At 38.8% G+C, this 21,848-nt stretch overlaps 1 protein-coding gene across 2 annotated transcripts; it reads left to right on the plus strand.

Annotated features, from left to right (window-relative positions):
• The first annotated feature begins 451 nt into the window (after positions 1-451).
• On the plus strand, positions 452-6,753 carry slitrk5b (SLIT and NTRK-like family, member 5b). Of its 2 annotated transcripts, none has more exons than XM_034109529.1 (2): positions 452-595; positions 1,030-6,753. In XM_034109529.1, the coding sequence occupies exon 2, from the start codon at positions 1,086-1,088 to the stop codon at positions 3,690-3,692; it is 2,607 nt and encodes an 868-aa protein (XP_033965420.1). In that variant the 5' UTR covers positions 452-595; positions 1,030-1,085; the 3' UTR covers positions 3,693-6,753. The 2 variants fall into 2 exon arrangements, with proteins under 2 accessions (XP_033965420.1, XP_033965421.1); XM_034109530.1 differs by having other exon boundaries at positions 452-586.
• The last annotated feature ends 15,095 nt before the right edge of the window (positions 6,754-21,848 follow it).

The following is a 21,848-nucleotide window of genomic DNA, read 5'->3' on the forward strand; positions in this document are numbered from 1 at the left end:
TTGTTTTCAGAATGAATGACATGATAAGATGTTTAACGGACCGTTTGAACGAAGGAGTGCTCATAGCACGGTGATTTGTTGATATTTGTTTGGGACATCTTTTCTGTAGGTAGGTAAACATCTTTTGGGGGGATGTATCTCGATGCTCCACTGAGCTGATTCTTTGTGCATGAAATGACTTGACATCCTCCCGACTACCGAGCGAGCGAGCGAGCGAGAGAGAGAGAGAGAGAGAGAGAGAGAGAGAGAGAGAGAGAGAGAGAGAGAGAGAGAGAGAGAGAGAGAGAGAGAGACCGAGAGAGAGCGAGAGAGAGCGAGAGAGAGCGAGAGAGCGAGCGAGCGAGAGAGAGAGAGAGCGAGCGAGCGAGCGAGCGAATAAGCAACTTTGTTACCAGGCATAGTGTCTCCTCCGGCACAGCGTCGTTAAACAGAAGCATTTGGCAGTTATGATTTATCAGCGTTTCTTTCATCCTCTCCGGTGCATTAAAAACGGCGAACGTAAGCTTGTGTTTCCTCCTTCGTTTTGACGGATTAAAAATAGAAGATGCGCTGAATTACAACCCAACGAGTGTTCATCTTCATCAATGTGCGTGAGGTATGTATGTATGTCTACCAGGACTTGGTCAGAAATTAAGCTGACTGTTTTACAAGGCGTGCTTTGTCATGCAGAATCTCAGCTAAGCTTCTTTACTTTACAAATATTTCATTGAAACTGATTTGATTTTGATTTTGATTTCTTAACAAGCAAACGTGATGTGGCTTCCCCTCACATTGGAGTTAGTCCATTGTTTCATGCTTATGTACAGCTTTGACCTTGCTTTTTTGATGTTTACATAGCTTGAGGAGTTGCTTTCTATGCTGCCTTGTTTGAGCCATTATAGAATCAGCAGCCACACAGCCAGAAGTGACCCTTGTGTTGGATAACAGCAAATTAACCTTTGACTTATGCAGGCTACAGCTTGTTGTGTGGAAGTTGCTTTCATTGCAGTCTGACTGTTTTACATCACCATGTATGTCTTTTATTTCTAGATGACATTGAGGATACCTTAGCAGGACTGTGAGCTCGGCCATCATTGTGCACGAAGATGCATCTTTGGATTTCATATGTTTTGCTAAGTGCAATGTCAGTGTGCATTGTTGAGATGTTTGGCAGTTATGGAGAAATATGTCAACGACTGTGTGCCTGTGAGGAGAGAGAGGGCATTCTCACAGTGAGCTGTGAAAACAGAGGAGTTTCAAGTATCTCAGACATAAGCCCAGTGTACTTCTCCCAGTATCATCTGCTGCTAACAGGGAACCTTTTGAAAAAGCTATCTGCTAATGACTTTGTTGACTACAAAGGACTTACAATATTACATCTGGGAAATAATGACATATCTGAAGTGGAAGTAGGAGCTTTTAATGGACTTCAGGGATTAAAACGATTGCATCTCAACAATAACAAAATAGATGCCTTGAAGGAAGAGATTTTCTTTGGCCTTGAAAGTCTGGAATATCTACAAATTGATAATAATTATATCACTCACGTGGCGCCTAATGCCTTGAGCAGACTTCAACATCTGGAGGTCCTGATTCTAAATGACAACTTAATATCTTCTCTGCCAGTGAACATTTTCCAGTATGTACCCTTGACTCATTTAGACTTAAGGGGGAATCAGCTTAAAGTCCTCCCCTACTCAGGTCTGCTGGAGCACATGAACAGCGTTGTGGAGTTACAGCTGGAGGAGAATCCATGGAACTGTTCGTGTGAGCTCATTGCTCTTAAAACCTGGCTCGAGAGCATATCATATTCAGCTTTAGTTGGAGACGTTGTTTGTGAGTTCCCTTTCCGGCTTCATGGGAGAGATCTCGATGAAGTTTCAAAACAGGAGTTGTGCCCGAGGAGAGCCATTGCTGAATATGAGATACCCCAGCTGCCACATTTGAGCACCGATGCATACTATAGGACCACACCAGCTCTACTCCCAGCCTCCTTCACCTCATCTGCAATTGCACGGTCCTCATCAAGACCCACTAAGGGACCCCGCCAGTCAAGAAAATTAAAATCAAGGCCCACTGCTCGGATCTCATCAAACAAACCACAAAATTATGGGCAAATTATTTCATATCAAACCAAATCCCCTGTGCCTTTAGATTGCCCAACTGCCTGCACATGTAACCTTCAAATTTCAGACCTTGGCCTGAATGTGAACTGCCAAGAGCGAAAAATTGAGTCCATCTCCGACTTAAATCCCAAACCTTACAATCCCAAAAAGATGTATCTAACTGGGAATTTTATCCCTGTGGTGCGTCGATCAGATTTTATTGAGGCGACTGGATTAGATTTGCTTCACCTGGGTAACAATCGAATATCTCGCATACATGACCGAGCTTTTGGCGATTTGACACATCTAAGAAGACTATACCTTAATGGGAATGTGATTGACCATCTTACAGCTAACATGTTTTATGGCCTGGAGACTTTACAGTTCTTATACTTGGAATACAACATCATTAAAGAGGTGACTTCTGACACCTTTCAGCATGTTCCCAAACTTCAGCTTCTTTTTCTGAACAATAACCTCTTGAAAACGTTACCAGTCGGAACATTAAACGGCCTCACATTGGCCAGACTGAATTTTCGGAGCAACCATCTCCGATACCTGCCGGTCAGCGGCGTGCTAGATCAGCTAACAGCACTGGTGCAGGTAGATTTGTTTGAGAATCCCTGGGATTGCTCTTGTAGCATACTGGAGTTGAAGATGTGGCTGGAGCAGCTTAGCACAGGTACGGTTGTAAACAATGTCATCTGTGGATCGCCTAAGAAGCTAGCTGGGGAGGATATGAGATACATTAAGACAACAAATTTCTGCCCTAATAACTCTGATATACTTGCCTCCATGATCCCACCCTCGGAAGAATCTTTTCCTGGCAGCACTATCACCATCGAAACATCCTTGGACTATGACACACAATACAGCGCCATTCCTTTATCTGTGATGATTCTAGCCCTTCTCCTCATCTTCATTATGTCTGTGTTTGTGGCTGCAGGATTGTTCGTGGTAATGAAAAAGAGACATCAAAAGTGTCAAATAGAGCATAATAACTCCATGAATGCTTGCATTAGCTCTCTCAACATTGAATACGGCCTCTACAAAAAGGGATCCATTCCCAAAGTCAGAACATCTGCAGGACATGTATATGAGTTCATCCCGCCTCCCGCAGAACCCACACGCAGAACTACTGCCCAAACCCCGACGGACAGCAAATCAGTGGATGGATTTAGAGACTTTGACGAGTTGAGCAGTGCTTTTCTGGGTAACTCGGATGAAGAGGCAGCCAGTAATGTAATAAGCTTGGAATACAGTGCCACCACTCCAGAGCCTCTTAACAAGCCCTCCACCCCTCACCGAGATGATCATGAGTGTTACTTCAGAGATGTACTTGAACCTGACAAGCACACACGCTACAGCAATACGTTACCATGCAGGCATGCGGCACGCTCTTCAAGTCTGTATACCTCAGACTTTGATGCAAGGAATCAATACGTGCAGCCAGACAGAATACAACAGACAATACTGTATTGTGCAGCACCAAGTACTGTGTATGTGGAGCCCAACAGGAGTGAGTACTGGGAACTGAAAGCAAAGCTTCATATTGATCCAGACTACCTTGAAGTTCTGGAGAAGCGAACAACATTCTCACAGTTTTGAGAGACCTGACACCTGGGCGGTCACATCGGATGCATTGTTGCAATGTTTCTATTTGTATCAGGAATCAGACCCTGTTTGAAAATCAGGCAGAACCATGTCATGACATTTATAAGTACAATGCAGTGTGACCTACACTATATGCATTTCTGGACATTGTGTGTTACAGGATTGAGTAACAAAGTGGGACACTTATCAGTTTAAAGTAACCATTAACCCCTGTGGTATTCAACAGTTTGATTTACATTTGTAAATATCAACCAGAAATGATTGGGTTTTATGACTCATCCCTACCTAAAATACATCCTAGAGCTGTTTCATTGACCATAATGTGAGACCGAGCTTTTTTCTCTCAAATTAGCTGCATTATGATGTCAATGAAGTGTGCAGATATGTTCTTATCCCAAAAGAACCTAGATTTGTTTAACAGTTATACCCATGGCTACAAAATCAAACAAATCAAATTCATTTTAACAGGAAATGTATCTGTAAACATTAATTTGACCTATGTGTGTGGCTGTAAAAGACGCATCTGTTTTATACAATGAAATTGTGCTCCAGTAAAAGATATAGTCACACATTAGGGAGGCAGTTTTTACTCCCGCTTTCACAGCTCTGGGATGATAATATTAAGTGCATGAGATCATAAAAGTAATTACAATTTAATATCTCACAGATTATGAGACCAGTCTATGCTCTCTTGTTGCAGATTTGTAAGAGATTAATTAATATTTCCTAAAAATACACTGAACAAAGCTAATCTGTGATGAGAGCCTCCCCATCTCCAAAGCAACTACAATTGTGGATTATGGACACGTGTTGCTCTTGTATTGAGTTACATATCAATGCATTGTTTTACTCAGAAATGTTGCAACTAAAAGATTATAATCAAAGTTGTATTCAGATGTACTGTAACTGAAGTGGGAGCTTTAAAGGTCTATATCATTTGTCACAAACATGTATGCTCTTGCAAACATACAGCTTGATAACATACTTGTTGAGAATGTCTTTATTTATTCGTACCAGAACCAAAGCAAAAGAAAATCGTCACTTAGCATATGCGAAGTTTGACACTCAGAATACTAAATTCCTGTGTTTTATTGTAAACTGACAACCTTTTGTTATGTCTGAATACACTTACAAAAGATATCTTCCAGTTGCAACATATTTGAGTAGATTTTCAATACAATAAGTATCTTCCTGCTCCTGTCGAAAATTCAACTGAAAATGTTTCAACATAATTTAAATGATTGCACATTTTTGTACAAAGGGATATTTATTTGTCTTCATTTCATTGTATTTTAAAAAACTGCACTATTAACTTCTACAGGTTAACAATGATGTCACTTTATAAAATGCACAATATGGTAACATGTGCGTACTGTATAGCCATAGAAGTAGGTATGATAGCTGTGTAGCTAAAAGTACTACATGTTAAATCATTATGCACTATGCATAGCTATGGAGTTAACTCAGACAATCTTTACAAAATGCAAACAGCCCATCCTCTCAGTTGCTCATGAACATGATATTAAAGCATATTATCAAATGTCATAAATCTTTATTTAAAAGGGAACACTCAGAAACTCCTCAGAATATTCACATTTTGAATAATAGTTTTTTTCTAAGAATTCATTAATGTTTAATTTAATGTGTTTAAAGCAACACGCTTGAGAGGATGTGTGTGTATTGCATCACAATGAAAAACACACATTATTTGGCATTGTTTCATTTGTGTGCTTGGTTGCATGAAATCTGGCAATTTGACTGCAATTAGCTCTCGTTATGTCTCTGATTGATGGTGTGTGTAACAAATGCATAAAGGTCTTCAAGAGCTAATAGATTGAGAAGCACACGGAATGAATGCTTGAATGGATAGAGGTGTCTTTATGCATAAAATGGTCTATGCTCTAAGAAAATCAAAGCACATCATCCAGTCCTAATGCAGTCAAACACATTTCTGGGTCAATAGTGCAAGCACAGAAATGTGTCTTTCCCTAACAGTTTAATACACAGTGTACATTCACCTCATATGCAGTATTATGCCCTACACCTGTCATCTTTACTCAGCTAATTAGAGGACATGTGTATCTGGACTGTGTCTGCATGTCACCATGTATTACACTGCAGCATTAGTCATGCTGTTTATCAAGTATACAGTCTCGGTGTGTTGCCTTTTACAAGTCCACAGTCATTTTGTGATTATTTCGTAATTTGATCTGTGTCTGCTATGAGAACATGTATTGGAATTAAAATGAAGTCAACACAGTGCAGCATGATGTTAACCTGAACAGATTTACTACATGTAGGATTTCTTTAAATCAATATATTGGTGTAAAGTTAGTGGTGAAAACACTGTAAACCTGCACAGAAAGTTACACACACAATGTTTGTATTGTGAGCGGTGTCCAACATTTAGTTAATTGTTTTACTTCTTTAAACAATTGCTTTTTTATAACTGTGTGGTACATTTTTTGCAACAAAATGAATGCAACAGATGACAAAATAGAACAACACAAATACTAATAACTTAATTGTCCAGGGTTGATGGAGGAAAATTCAATATCTTTAACATTTTGTTTGTCATGATTTTCTTTCAATCTGTATGAATCTTGAGAAAGCAGCTGTGTAATGGAACACAGTATTTACTGTATATAACAGACATTTGATATATGTTTTGCTCTTTCAGCTTTTTGTTATCAATGACCAAATGCCGATATCTGTCACATGTGAGACTGCAAATACTAATAATCCAAAAATATGTTGAATTGAAATGTGACTGTCCTGTGTATGTGAACAAATGTTTAATTTGCAAAAAAATAAGAGATCCAGACAGTGTCTTATTTGACCCCAACTTTTTTATGTTTGATTTTCTTTTTTTTCATACAAAACACTGCTTTTTTCTATGTTAACCTCAGATCTGTATATAGAACACTTCATCAGCATTTCCATGCAAACTTAAATTAGATCTGAAAAGCAAGAATCTGGTCTCTTACTGCAAAAAAACACAGTACAACTAGGATTATGTGGGGTAAATATATCTACATTGTGCTGTTTCTTTAGTTGTTAGCTGATGAATAAAATATATGCATTCATTTGTTATACCCTGGTTTCTGTGTTCCCTTCACCCTCTAAACAAATGGTGTGTGAAGTAAATGTCATAGTGTATAGAGAGGACAGCTTTGAAAATGTTGCAAAGAAAAACATTGGCCTTTACTACAATTATAATATACAACTCAAATGTTCAGATCAAGCCATTGTCATGATTTCAAATAGGCAAATGGGATATATCAAAAATGTGTGTGTTGCATAATCAACGTTTGAAGTGGCATAGACAGTACTGTGTGGTGTCTTAGCTTCACTCAGAACCACCATGTTGACATATTGACTAAGAACTCAAACGATCAATTCTCTCATGTATAAATGAAATGAATATCTGATGCCTAAGCGTTCAAACAGACGCGCAAATAACATTAGCAGAACAGGCCCAGGGCAGTGTTACAAAAAGTACTTTTCAAAATATGAGTATCTTGTACTCTTTAGATTCTAAATGTTTGTTCTCAAGCATCTCAAAACAACAAAGGATGTGTTGTAGTGTTATTCTTGGTGTGTTGAAAGCTTGAGTAAGGATATGTGACCTTACTGTAACTGTGCAATATGAACACATCGTTATGCACATGCTACCCGACACGTGCATACATAGCAGTATCCATGGAAACATCAAATTACCTGACACAGAAAAAGAAATCTGGGGCAAAAATATACTACGCTGAATGTGAACTCATTTGTAACTCAGCTCTCTGACATGTGTGTTTGTTGCACGTCCTAAATTGTAAACATTGTTTATGAAAGACTCAAACTGAGTTGCAAGAAATGCATACATCTGAATTGTATTTACTTGTGAATTTTTCGTTGTGTTCTAATTTTAATAAGACGACAAAGCACAGTGACTCAATGTGTTTGTCAGATTGATGGTGTTATGTTGCTTAGTTGCTTGAAGACCCCAATTGAGCAACAGGGAGAGGGAAATTAGGGCAGATCTACATTATGTAAGCTTGAAGAGATGTGTCAGGCAGTGTGAAGACGGCATATGACTGTAAGAATTCACCAAGGGAGAACACCTTTACTATTTGCTTACATCAGGCTTACAACATTGTAGAAATACCACTGACTTAAACAACCTTGATATTTCTATATTTCTTCCCTAGCACAATCTCACATCTGGCAACATAGTATGTCTTCCAGTTGTTGGTCTCAGTCTGTGTTTCTGTCCCTGAAGCTTTTTTTGAGTCTTCTGTTTTCCTTTGCAGCAGTTCTCTGTCTCTCTCCCTCGCCCTTTGTGTGTGTGTGTGTGTGTGTGTGTGTGTGTGTGTGTGTGTGTGTGTGTGTGTGTGTGTGTGTGTGTGTGTGTGTGTGTGTGTGTGTGTGTGTGTGTGTGTGTGTGTGTGTGTGTGTGTGTGTGTGTGTGTGTGTGTGTGTGTGTGTGTGTGTGTGTGTGTGTGTGTGTGTGTTTGACTGTGTGTGTCTGGGTGAATAAATTATTGACTGTGTGTATTCATACCTGCCTCAAAGACTTCAGCCAGCCAATGTGGCATACCTTTATCCTTTTCTTCCTACAACTTTCAGGCAAGGTAAAAGGCTTCAGTAATAATTGATGCATTACATCTTGAACATGAACTGACATTCATGTGTGTCCAGTGTCCTTGAATAATGTTGTATGTCGTGGTAAGGTCCATCATTTTAGATTGATATGAAGAGAAATGTATTGCTGTTGGGGTAGCGTGGTATTTACTTAACCCAGAAAGGGGGATTTGGTTCCGAGATGTGCTAAACTTTGCCAGTATATTTGCAACAACTAGAAACAGTTGATACACTATTTATGTGGGCTTATCCAGGCTTATGACTGCCAACCTGAGAAAAGTAATAAAATCCCTCTTCATCCTCCCATATACACTAAACATGGGAATAATATTTCACATCAAGAGAAAAGAAAAGCTTTGGCAAAAGGTGAAATAAAATGCTGTGTTGTGAATACAGTGAATTGATGTGTATAAGAGGCTTTCATAGCTGGAGTGCTCTGTATTACAACGTCAGTCTGTTGGCTGTATGCATAATTTCATTCTCTGAGATTTTCCTGGCAGTACCCAGACAACTAATAATAGTCACCAATTCAAAATCATCTACTTTGAATACAATGTTGTCCCTCTTTCAGTCACTGGCACACTATAAAGCTCATATTCTGCCTCCAGAGTCACTCATCTCACATTAACCTCCAGTCCATGCCTGATACGCACCCTCTTTTTATCATCTCGTTTTCCTCATGGCTCTTCAGCACATCATGGGCATGTCCTTCTCTGTATCTCGCCGGACTTGCACACTTTTAATTATTCCTGGGTGTTCTGAGCATTAAATCTGAAATAGGTTTTTACACGGTTCTGTGAGACAGAGTTCTGTAATTTTTTTATTTATAGTGCCAACAAACAAGCCTCGATGGACAACCTGACCACATTTGTGAATATGTTGTAAAATGTGTCTTTACACATCTAAAATATGTTTCTTGTTTCGTGGGTTTATTTATAAATGCGGCTCACCAGGGTGATCCTCGGGCAGGGTCTCCTCCTGGTTTGAAAACGATTGAACCTGAAAGGGCTCTTTTTTCCTTATTCAAATGAGAGGGGGAGAGACACAAATCTCAAAATCAAAAGCATCAACGCCAAAACAAAAATGACACAACAATTTATAGTTTGTATTATTTTATACAATCTTTTCTTAGTGATAGTGATATCATTTCACACTCCACATTAATCTGACTTGGCTGTGAAGCTTTTGAATCAAGCACTATGAAGTGCGAGTGGACTATTACAGATTGCCCATGTACTGTGTCAGCCTGAATTTAAATGCAGCTATTGCTGCACTGTTGCACATTTCCTTCATCTCTTCCCTGACCATCTCTCACAACTGAACCGACAGCTTTAAGAAGGAGACTACTCGCCTGAAAATATGTTCAGTTTGTTCTGACAGTACAGTTCAGCTGATTAAACCTTTAAATGGGGGAAGAGACTTATGTATTATTCCCCTATCATATTCCCTATTGAGTATTTATTTGAAGGCCATAATTACAAAGAAAGAGACATTACATGCTGTACTAAATGGCCATGTTACATTACTTTAGTCCCCCACACGCCGACATGCAATTCATAAGTGTACTGTATGTGTTGTGGTCTATTCCTTATTGTGCAATGTTACATCACATTGATGATGTGAGTAAAAGTGATGCCAGCTAGGCATGGAAAAGGTGTAAGAAAAGTGTAAGGGCATAATCTTCGGGAAATGTAGGGAAATGTTTAATTTGATGATTTCTTAGCCATTTATTATTAGTTCACGATTTTCAAGATTATTATAGATTCCTGCAACAATATCCTTGTGAATTGTCATTGTTGAAGTACCCATGGAGAGATTGTAAAATATTGGATGTGATGTGCCCTGAAATACCATCATTGAGCATACTGCAGAGGTACTTTACATGCAACTGTATGTGTGTTCAAAAGTTAGATGGTTTGAGAGAGTTGTACCTATATGCTGCAAGAAGCAAAATTCACTTTATCCTGGGTCAATTCCCCCTTTAAATCAATCTTTTGGGGGCGATATCCATAGCTTTTAAATGGAGTCTTGTCATGTCTTAATATAACTTGATTACTCACTACACCATTTAAAGCCATTTTCATGTTAATGTTTTTTTGGAAATGCAATATGTTTTGCCTTGGAACAGTGTCAGATAAATAATGTGCCACCTACTGAGCAGATACGGATGTGGTTTCTTGCTCAAGGAGACTTAAGCAGAATAGACATGTGGGGACACAGGACAACCCAGATGCCCTCATCACAGCAAATCCTTTTGACATCTTCTTCGATAACTTGACCACCGCACAGGACAAGGTTTATAAAACTGCAACATAAACCCTGACATGTCAGACACAGGCTATATCCACTCTGATCACTGTTCTCTTAAAGCTGTCTCACAGAACCGTGTAAAAACCTATTTCAGATTTAATGCTCAGAACACCCAGGAATAAATATGTATGTACACAGCATTGTCTACAAACACTAGTAGAAAAACTTTCCTCTCTGTTTTCTTGGTGGCAACTCAGACACAATTATATTTAAACTTGAATATAACTTTTTAAGCAGTACATAGTTCAAGGCATTGCAAGACTCACATTTCATACTCGACTCTCATGACAGGCTGCGAGTTTGCTGTGTTTCCTAAAAGCACTTTTCTGTGTTTCTGTCTCTGTGCATTGAAAGTATCCTTGTGGGATTTACAACAAGCTACAATGTATCCAGACAGATGGCAAGGTGGGGGTGTTGGGTAACCATCTTCTACACCCCAGGGAGCACTGCTGTCAAACAGATGTCTTCACCCAGAGGTTTTTTTGTTATAATATAATAAGATCCTGACTTTGATGCTCATTTTCACAATTGCTCAGACATCCAAAGAAAATGCAAAACAGTGTTGAAGCCACATCCTTGGTTCTCATTACAAAGTTTATACATGCACTCCCTTTTTAATTATATTATGGTTGTGCCAAAAGCATCTTTATATCCTCTATGAAAGCATCAGGGCAACAAGGCCATCGGGAATTTACATAACGTTAAGTAGCAAATAGGTCATGAATTGTATTAATATTCAAAAAGCAACACTTCAAAGAGCGGTAACTCAATGCCTCAGCTACATTTGACCATTCATATCTTTCCTCATTAACTACACTGGGATACATTATTTGCTGAAGGCTACTGCAGGCAGAAGCAAGTGCATCAAAACACTTCTTTCAAGTTTCTCCTTATGTTAAGTATTGTTACACTACACAATTCCTAACAAGCCAAAAGACTGAGAAGTCTGTGTGTCAGCTCTGGTAAAGCTGATGAAGCTTATAACAATTTATGCGAGACACTACTTCAGTTGTTTACTGTTGACTGAATAATTGACAGGTTATTGTTGGTGGACTGCCAAGATTTCCCAAAAGACATGTCAAATTTGTCCAGCCAACCACTTATAAACTTCACCAGTTTTGACAAGGATTGTTCTACTTTGTTACAAACAAAGACTTATGCCTTTTGAATATTTGAAAGGTGCCATAATGAAGTTTAAAAAAACAACAAAAACAAAGTGATGCTTTTAAGTACAGGTTTTGTAACTATAAACTACAACAATGTGCCTAACCTAGATGTTATTTTTTCAGTGATCCATTGCAAACTAGCTAATGTTACTATGATAAAACACTGAACTAAAACAGTGGTAGATGATAAGTATTATATTTGCTAAAAATCAGCATGTTACCATTATCATTGGGTTGCCACACTATAGCATTATGGACCTATCATGCTATATTTGAATAATATATTGTAGGGCCATACCTATATAAAACATGTCTGTGCATTTTTTTTTTCAAAATACCAAACAGATCATGCATTTTAGCTATTGCCTCATTTCACTCCATTTGCTGTATTCCAGCCCTGTTTTTGCAAGGGCTGATTCTGTGGCAAATGCGCTGCAGCTGACCACGCCCCCCTGCAAAGGAGGGGGGCGAGGCACAAGCGTCATGTTACCATGCTGTTTCCATGCCATGGCAACCTCTCATTCCCCTGATTGGTGGAGAGTTGCCCATATAGGCGGAGCACCTTGTTTCTGACGTCAGAACAATTTCAAATCTGGATCAGTCTGTATCAGATCCGTTGCAGCCCTGTTTTTAGAGATTTGGGTATGGAGGAAAAGAGAGAGGGTTGTGTTTTCTGACACTTGGTGAGTTCCCTGACACACCGGGGACACATATCCATGTATAAAAGACGTACACAATTGCATTTTGCATGATAGGTCCCCTTTAAACACTGTTGAACTACTCGTATGCTAAGTCTGATTCTGCCATGCATTCTTTAAACAAAATGATGCTAAATGAAATCGTTACCTGTGTTATCGAAAATAAATGTGTCAAGCTGGAGCAAGGCACATCATTTATTGTATTCCTATTTATCTTTAGAAAAAAGTTAGGATATAAAATACTGACACAAATCCAAGTGAAGGAAAAAAACTAAAATGTACTGTGCCCTTACCCAGCACAAATGTAATGACATAAAGCTGAGGTTAGCACTAAATTGTTCATAACACATCCAAAGAGAGAGCGACCAATTCCTGATGAATGTTGAGCACAGCTGTATCTGCACACACAGCACAGCAGCTCAGGTGACTGCACACACTCAGTCAGTCAACACAACATGCAGCCGCAGTGATAAAGAAGAGAAGAGAAAACCCCCTTTGCGTATATCCTAGTTCTAAAGGCCTTGATTAAACATCAAAAAGGTTGTTTCTTATGTTCATGAAGCACAAAGCAAGCTGCAAACTGACAGATTTATTTGTAAGGACTGAAAGGCACGTTTTGTTTGCTGTATCAGTCACAGAAGAATGTGATCTTACCACAACAGGCAAATACTGTGCTACAAGGAACCTTGAAAATACAGTACATTCCTGTGGCAACACACTCAGGTGTGAACTAATCGCCCCTCTGGAAAGCATAAACAATAATATTTGCATATTGCGTAACAGCAGAGCCACCTGCTGCAGCTGAACTCACTGAGCAACCTCCTCAGAGCTGTTCCGAGCTAAATATATATATAAAAAAAGGTAAGAGATTTAAAGTGATGTTCAAATTAGAAGAAATTCTTAAACAATGTGTGATAAAAAATCAATCCCCAAACTGCTCTGCGACGAGAAACTCATAAGAATGTAAGATGAATTATTCAAAGAGACTATTTTAGATTTCACAATGTCTGTTAATAATTAACCACATATCCTGCATATTTGAAAATACCTGGGTTTCTGTGGAGGTTTACATGCATATTTATAGTATATTTTAATTAAAAAATGAATGAATCCAAGAAACCAATCCTGCAGAAAAGAAAAACATAAAAACTAGAACTGCTTGTCCTTTTCTGTCTGTATCCTTCTAAATGTCATGCAGTGAGACACACCAGATCGTTCAAAGATAGAGATCCGTTCCTAGAAGATGTGACACTCATGCGACCAGATTACGACAATTTCGCTCCCACTTCAATCAGAGTGTTGATTGTGATCTGGAAGAGGTTTTTCTTTATCCATGGGGGGGGGGCTCTCCCACTGGTTACAACACAGTTAAACTCCTCACCTAGCCACTGGCTACTACATCAAAGCAACATCTACTCGAAGGAAAACAGTCAAGCATGAATGCATCCCTGAAGGTCTGTTGCTATAGCAATTTATACCACTGCTTGTATGGTCTCACACTAATTGTATTATTAGGACAGTATATTAAGTATGTTAATCAACCCAAGCTTTGCTCTTACACAGCAACACACTCACTGTGTTTATTATAGTTACAGATATTCCATAGTCTAATAAACCTCAATATAATGTGTATTCGATTTTTTTTATTAAGACTATGTACATTATCGTTTCGTTCAGATTATCAATGTTTTAACATGTGATTTCTTCATGCATGTATGTATATATGTGTATTTTTACCATTCCCAGGAGACCGCATTTCTATGGCACAGAATGGTGGCAACATCAAATATTCACTCTTGGATGAACCACACTCGAAATAAGAGCGTCCTTGGAAGTCCTGTGTAATTAAGTTGTCCAGATTAAAGCAGGAATGGAGCCTAATCAGAAGCAGGATACGTTGATAAGCAATAAGCCACGAAGAAATGATTAAAACCCCTGTCTGATCAGAAGGTCCCGTAATGCGTCAATCCTCAGGAATGAGGTCAACCACTTAGGGTTGCCATACTGTCAAATCCATTAAAAATGTGGTTTTGACAACCGCTGAAACCTACATTGGCTGAAAACTGAGTATAAGCTGTAAAGTGCGAGAGAAAGAGAACAAGAAATGTCCTTAATATGATTGTCATTGATTTGAGTTTATTTCTACAAATATAAAAGGATATGTCTGATACTAGACCGCTTGTGGAACTGCAGTTTCTTTAGTGTTGAAAGGTACTATATAAGACATTTCTGGGTAACTTGAAATAGCTATACTGTTTATGAATCTTTTCAATAGGAAGCATCCTTGGCTGTGTTTTTCTTCTGTGCCCTGACATTTGTCCTTTCTCTTTTGGTAAACCCTCTCGTTTACTGTCTACTTTGGCTGTTTGAAAGCTGAGCTCCAATTTAAAATGTTCCAATCAGTCAAATAGCAGCACCTTGAAACCTACTGGCACAGGAAGAAATGTTGTTAATGTCGCTTCTTACCGCTTCTGTCAAAATGGCTGTTAGTCAGTGTTTGTCATGAGGTGGGTATGACTCAGAAAGGCAGTAGTCCTATTTGATTAAACTGACTCTGCTCTGTTAAGGAATAAGAACACAATACATAGTCACGACCACCATCTTCTTCACCCCCCCACCATACAATCATGAAATGGGAACGCTCTACAATAATGTGCAGCAGAGCATAATGTTTTTGCAATGTCAAAGCAATGTGAATGTACTGTAAAATCCATCAATTATTCATTAAAAGGAAGTTGGAACATTGGAAAGATTTAAAATTTCTCTAGCCATTTCATCAACTGTCTTCCCCAGCATGCCTCCTGATGCTATAATGTAGTAAGGACAGAATTCATTTACGAATATGTGTGTGTGTGCGTGTGTGTGTTAGTGTTCAGCTTTAGCATCCGTCTATGTATTTACCTGATCCCTCAGTGTTCAAGAACGTGTTATTAATCATTACGCAATAATTAACCCATTACTTTGAATTTGTCTACCAGGGTTACTAGGGTCCAATTGCTAAAATATGAACTCCCATTAGGCAGAAGATGGTTTCCGTGCACTTAAAAGCAAGAGATGTAGTGGATAGGTTTAATACAGACTCATGGGTTTCCTGTGCATCACTCCGTGGAACCGCATCAGGGAAAACCCCGTCTTCATTTCATGAGACAAATTCTGATTATGCTGTAGCAATTCTATCTTGCACTTAATGCATAAAGGTTTTATGTAAGAGGCATGTTGGATTAAACTTTTATGGTTTGATGTTTGTACCACTTCCTGATGTTGCAATTCCTGCATCAACTGTCCTGCACCTATTTATGACAGCACAAACACAAGAAATTACCAACAAAAAAAAACTAGAAATGTGTCACATTAATCAGGTCTTAAAGTCTCAAATTAACTGCCAACAGCATATATAGCGACATATTCATATAAACAAGAAAGATACACGTCTGTTTAATTGATGAGCTGAGAGTGTGGAAGCCTGGAAAAACATAAAAAAAAATGTGCGGTTGTTTTACGGTGTGTGCAGGAAGCGGGACCCAAATGCAGATTAATGTGACAAAATAGTTCCTTTATTACAAGGCTAACTATTAACAAACAGAACAGAACACTCACCGCAGACCACGTCAATACACAAGACGAACCGACAGACAGAAAAAACAGAACTTAAATACACATAAGACTAATCACACAAACAAGACACAGGTGAGGAGGGAGGAGAAAACACAGGGGCCACAGGTGAACACAATCGGGTAATCAGACACACCAGGGAAACTAACGACAGGAAACCACAGACAGATCTAGACAAGACAAAACACCAACACAGACAGATCTTAACAGCGGTGGGCATTTGGGGAAAAAGTACATTTAGTGTCTCACCACAATTGATCTACATGTGAAAAATACATGTAGCATTTTGAAATAACTCATTACATTTAAATTATAAGGAAGGGAGACCAAAGTCATATTGAAGTGCTATCATCTTGACATAGCTTAACACTCAAATATCAACATACAAATATATGATGGTTCTTATTTTGAAGTAATTTATGACATTATGTATTCATTTATTTGTAAACCTGTTCCTTAATTAATTTTTTTCTTAATTTTTTTTTAGCAAGTTGACTGATCCTTGTCAGTGTATACAACTTGATCGATCTCACACTGCCATCCTGCAGTCTTACTGAAAATGAAATATACTGACTGAGCTTTTGTAAAAGAGAAAGCGCAAATTAATGAAACACAAAACCTGAGCCCAATTGAAAAATACATTTAATAAATAACTGAATCTACAACCTCAGATCCATAGGCCTCGCCAAAAAACATCCAAATGGCATCCATATATGATAATGATGCGGCTGTAGCTTAATCTAGGTTTGAAAGAAATTAGAAAATCCAGCTTTAATGTTAGCTATATTACGAGATAGCATCCGTTAGCTGATTGGTATATTAACCTAATGTTTTTGTTTGAAATGACACAATGTTTAAAACCTGGGGGCAGCAAACAAAGCTTGAGTGGCTACTCTGTCAGAAACGCAAGAGAAGTTACATAACTGCAGCGCGCCCACACAAAATATAGGCTCATTGTTTAGAAGGTACAAGCTTTGATGTCCAAATGTAGGCCTACATGCATCGCTTCCAAATTTGAATATCCAGCATGGTAGACTACTCCTGAATTTACATGATTATGGAATTTCCATATTGGCATGATGACCCTGTATTAGTGATTCTTCTATGCACTTCCACTGTGTTTATTGGGATGACACCCATCCTGCTCTGAGCAATCAAGATTGGTATGACTAAATGTAAAGTGTAGGAAGACTGCAATGTGGTTATGCAACACAACGCTGCTTGTGTCATCATGATCTTATCGCACGCAGTGAGGGGGACACATAATGTTAATTAGTTTGAAAACAACCCCCAATACCTTCATCCTAAACAAGCTGGCTGAAAATAGTCCCTGCAGTATGATGGAGGGGATTTTTAATTACAGCAGCATATGCTTTAATTACTGGAATTTCTCCTACGCAAATGTTTATTTTTTATGAACTTTTGAACTGAGAAGCAAAGCTGCACATTTTAATAATAATAAGGCCTACTGTTGTTTGTGTTCAACCTTGGTTGTAATATGCCTTCTGGTGATGATGGATCCTTTCATGGGGAAAATGTTTCTATGTATAGCATTAACTAACTAAAGCCATTAAGATAAGCAACATTTACACACAAATAGAAATCTAAAGCAGCGTAAATGCTCTAACAGAATGGTTGTGCGACGGCTTCATCATATTGGAGACTATAGCTTGAGTGATGGTGTATGACATTGGGGAGAAAAACTAATAATCTAAATCCAGCCAAATCCACTGTGTCCTTGAGGTGAAAAGGTTTATCCCCAGATAAACTAGGAACCGAGCTGCAAATCTTGAACTTGGTTAAATTAACACACGTCTATCAATGGCAGCAAAGACAAGGGCTGAATGCAAACACTCCCTATCAGTGGCGTCCCTGCGGCAGTTGGTTTAGCAGAGAGTGTGTGTTTGGAATCTTAAAAGGCAAGGATCCAGGCACATTATTGAATGCTGCCGAAGAGGTCAGAAAGGATGTGGCACGAGAGATTGATACGGAGACAATTAGGAGTAGCAGGATTATGATGCGCTTCATTTGTTGTCAATCCCCAGAGAAAATAATTTGCACTCAAACTAGATTAAGCCACCAAGTGGATTTTTTCTTTGACAAGAAGTAGCAGTGTTTATTAATATGTGACACTAGGATTTGTCTGTCTCATACAATAAACTAAGTTAAGGAATTATAGCAGACAGACAGTAGTATCTTTATGTTGAGATAGTTTAAGAAATGATGATGCAAAGTGAGGCTACATTGAGACGGCGCTGGATTAGTTTCCAGGCAAGCAAAAATCATTCATATGCAAATAGAACAGGGATTACTGAGAGAGCATTCACTCTGCCGAGCCTCCTCCATTAACGGGTGAAATACTGGTCACGTTTGAAGAGAGTGACTAAGCTTAATAATTATTCTCTAGTTACTTTTGTTTAGAGCAAGGTAATAACTCACTCAATGCCTTGTCGTCAGAGAGTCATGAAAGAATAAGAGAACGTTTAGCAACTTGCTTTGTAGATTACTCAGAACACATCTGAGTATCTAAGCTGATAATCAGTCCCATTATTCCACACACTCTGATCTAACTAGTGTAATGTGGCAGTCAGTCCCAAATCCCTGAACATGTTATCCACTGTTAGCATCAACCTGAAAACACAATGGAGCTGACGCAACATCAGTGGAGAGAGGTAATGTTCTAACCCCACATGGATACGGGATTTATTTTGATATCCAATGAGTTGCATTTGAATCCAGAGAGAATGGCGCTAAATTAGAAACTGAATCATCTCAACTTCAAACGCATGCTTCCTGCACACCCAGCAGTGTGAAATGTGTAGCTGCAGGGATGGCACTGACTTGAAAGTGCCCGAATGTGAATTCCTTTTTGTAGTTTTTTCAGATCTCTGAAGAACAGAAGAGCTATTTATCGTTCTCCTCTACCTTGTTAAAACGTACTCGTAATGTATTTTTGTCTCTTTTATTTGGGTCTGCAAAATAACTGTGCAGCTAAAAACATGATGTAATATTAACACAATGAAAATGAATGTTCCTTTTAAATGCTATTCTAAGCGTGTTGAAACTGCTTGTCTTGACACAGCGATGCACAATTTGCATTTATACTAATTTGAGTTTTATGAACACTTTCCACAGAGATATCAAGGATTCATGGAAATAGCATACTGTTTCCTAAGTTAAGAGTGCCCTCTGCTGGCAAGTTGTAACGTGTTTCTATTCATTCATTATCCAGATCAGGGAGCAACAGAGCAGTCAGCAGCTTCCTCTAGCTCCTCCTGGGGGGGTCATCAAGCGCTCCCACGCATGCTGGCTGATGTAGTGATGATTGCATTTTTCTTTCCCACTGCTCATTTCCTTTTCTCCTTTCACACCACTTTTCTCCCATCAGCAAGTGACTTAAAGCAGGAGACAGAAGTGAAGAGATTTAGGAAAGTTCTTTGATGATTCTGTATCCTTTAGTTAAGGGATGCAAACTTAAACTTTCAGTCTAAAGAAATATTATACTACCATGTGCTGCCAATTCTGTCTAGGTGTCTACTGTCGACTGTACTGAATCAACAAAGAGATGGGGGAAGGTTATACTCAATACAATTGTATGAGTTAAGCCTTTATGCTGCAGAATTATATTTCTTTTCTTTTCTCTCAATCGACAAATTTAGATGATCAGATCGGATATTGAGATTTTAAGACTCCCTTTGTGTCTGGGCCTTAGTGTGTGCTCTTAAAAAAATCTCACTAGTCAGGACCTTGAAGATGTTTGTTTTTTTGTCTATTAAAAGTCTAAGGACAGCTGGCAAGATGGAAGCCTGAACATTAGTTTCTTGGTAACAAAAGAAAAGGATGGCGAATGGAGGGAAAGGATAAATATTTGAAGTTGAACACAACACACCTGTAGTCTCTGCAGCGTGTCCTAACACCAAGCTTTTTCTTCAGGGAGTAACAAGGATGTCCTGCTTACGGATGTTCCCCAATCTGGATATGACAGTCAGCAAAACATAAACAAAAGCTTTTGTATACCTTTTTTTAAATGTGTTTCTTGTCATGTATTTCAAAGCCTTTATAATAAAACAAATGCTGTCATGCTTTTCTGAAAAGGACTGAAGTGATGACTTTTTCTACCACTGCTTTATGGTGATTTTGATGTGAGGCATCTCAGACCTTGAGCTGTCGTGCTGAATTGCATTCAAGATACATTGTCAGAAAAATAAAACACTTAAACCTTACAATAGGAACATCTGACAGCTCTTTACAATATTAATGGATCGGTTTGTTTTGTTCTATTCCTCCACCACTAAGTGTTTATACAAAGGTGATGGAACAATTGTGTATGGGTCAAAGAACATGGACGTTTTTCATTACCTCTGAACCAAAGGAAAACAATTCAAACCGTGACATCTGTGAACACATCCGGATCCTGCTGCATTGCAGGTTTGAGAGACGGACAGATGACCTGAAGAACAAAGTCATTTTAAAACGGCTTGGGGGAGTCAACCTGGGACCATCAATAGTATCCCAGTGTGAAAGGACTCATTTCCCAGAGTCAGTGGGGCTGCAACCAGTCTGTCACTTGATATGCTCAGACAGTCCCAGAGGTGGTGTTTACAGTTCAACCCGGAGAGACGTGATGTATGGAATACATATTTATTGTTACACGTCATATGAATGAAATGATTGCCATGATAATACAACAGGAGAATGGAATGGTGTTTGGCGATTAGGCCCCGGTTTGCAGGATAATCATTCAGGAGGGAAAGAACCTGTGTACCTCATTGAATTTTACCCAGATTATAGACAGTCCTACTCGCCCAAATATTAAGTCCCCAAACAAATCCTCCTTAATTGATCTAATTTTAACAAATGTTCCACATAAATACTCATCTGTGGGAGTATTTGCTAATGATGTGAGTGACCATTGTGTTGTAGCCACAATTAGGGACACTAAGGTCCAAAAGGTTAAACCACGTGTCATCACAAAGAGAGACAAAAAACACTTTGTGGAGCAGGGTTTTGTGCATGATCTGTTTGATTTTGATTGGGGTAGAATCAATTTGTGTGCTGATGTAGAAACTGCATGGTCTTATTTTTATCTTGGTTTTATGAAAATTATAGATAGACATGCACCTCTGCGTAAATTTAGAGTGAAGGGACGAAACAATCCCTGGTTTTCTGCTGAGCTGTCCAGTCTCCTTCATGAGAGAAATAATGCTTGGGCTAAGGCTAGGAAATCAGGCTCAGAGGTAGAATGGCTACGTTTTAGGCAGCTAAGAAATAGCTTCACATCTCAAATAAAAAGTGCTAAATCAAAGTACTATTTGTCGGTTACCACAGAAAACCTGAATAACCCTAGGACATTTTGGAAAGCCATAAAATCGATTTCCACTGGTGATATCCCAAATGAGCTACCTCCGTGCCTTACCACAGCATCTGGCATTATATCAGACAGGGCTACTATGCTAAATTGTTTTAATGAGCATTTTGTGTCTTGTGGCTCTCTGTTTGGCTGTGTGGCTCCTGTGAACGCTCCAATCCTTGACTCTGAACAATGTGGTCTGGAAAACCCTTTCAGTTTTACTCCTTTAACTGTTGGTATTGTTCATGAAGCATTATCCAAGTTAGATTCTAGGAAACCGGCTGGCCCGGACAACGTAGAACCTTTCTTTTTAAAGATAGCTGCAGATTTTATTGCTCCACCTCTTACTTCTCTTTTTAACCTCTCCCTCAGCACGAACACA

The sequence above is a fragment of the Pseudochaenichthys georgianus genome, chromosome 21 (genome assembly GCF_902827115.2).
Source record: "Pseudochaenichthys georgianus chromosome 21, fPseGeo1.2, whole genome shotgun sequence".
In the NCBI taxonomy this organism is placed as follows: Eukaryota; Metazoa; Chordata; class Actinopteri; order Perciformes; family Channichthyidae; genus Pseudochaenichthys; species Pseudochaenichthys georgianus.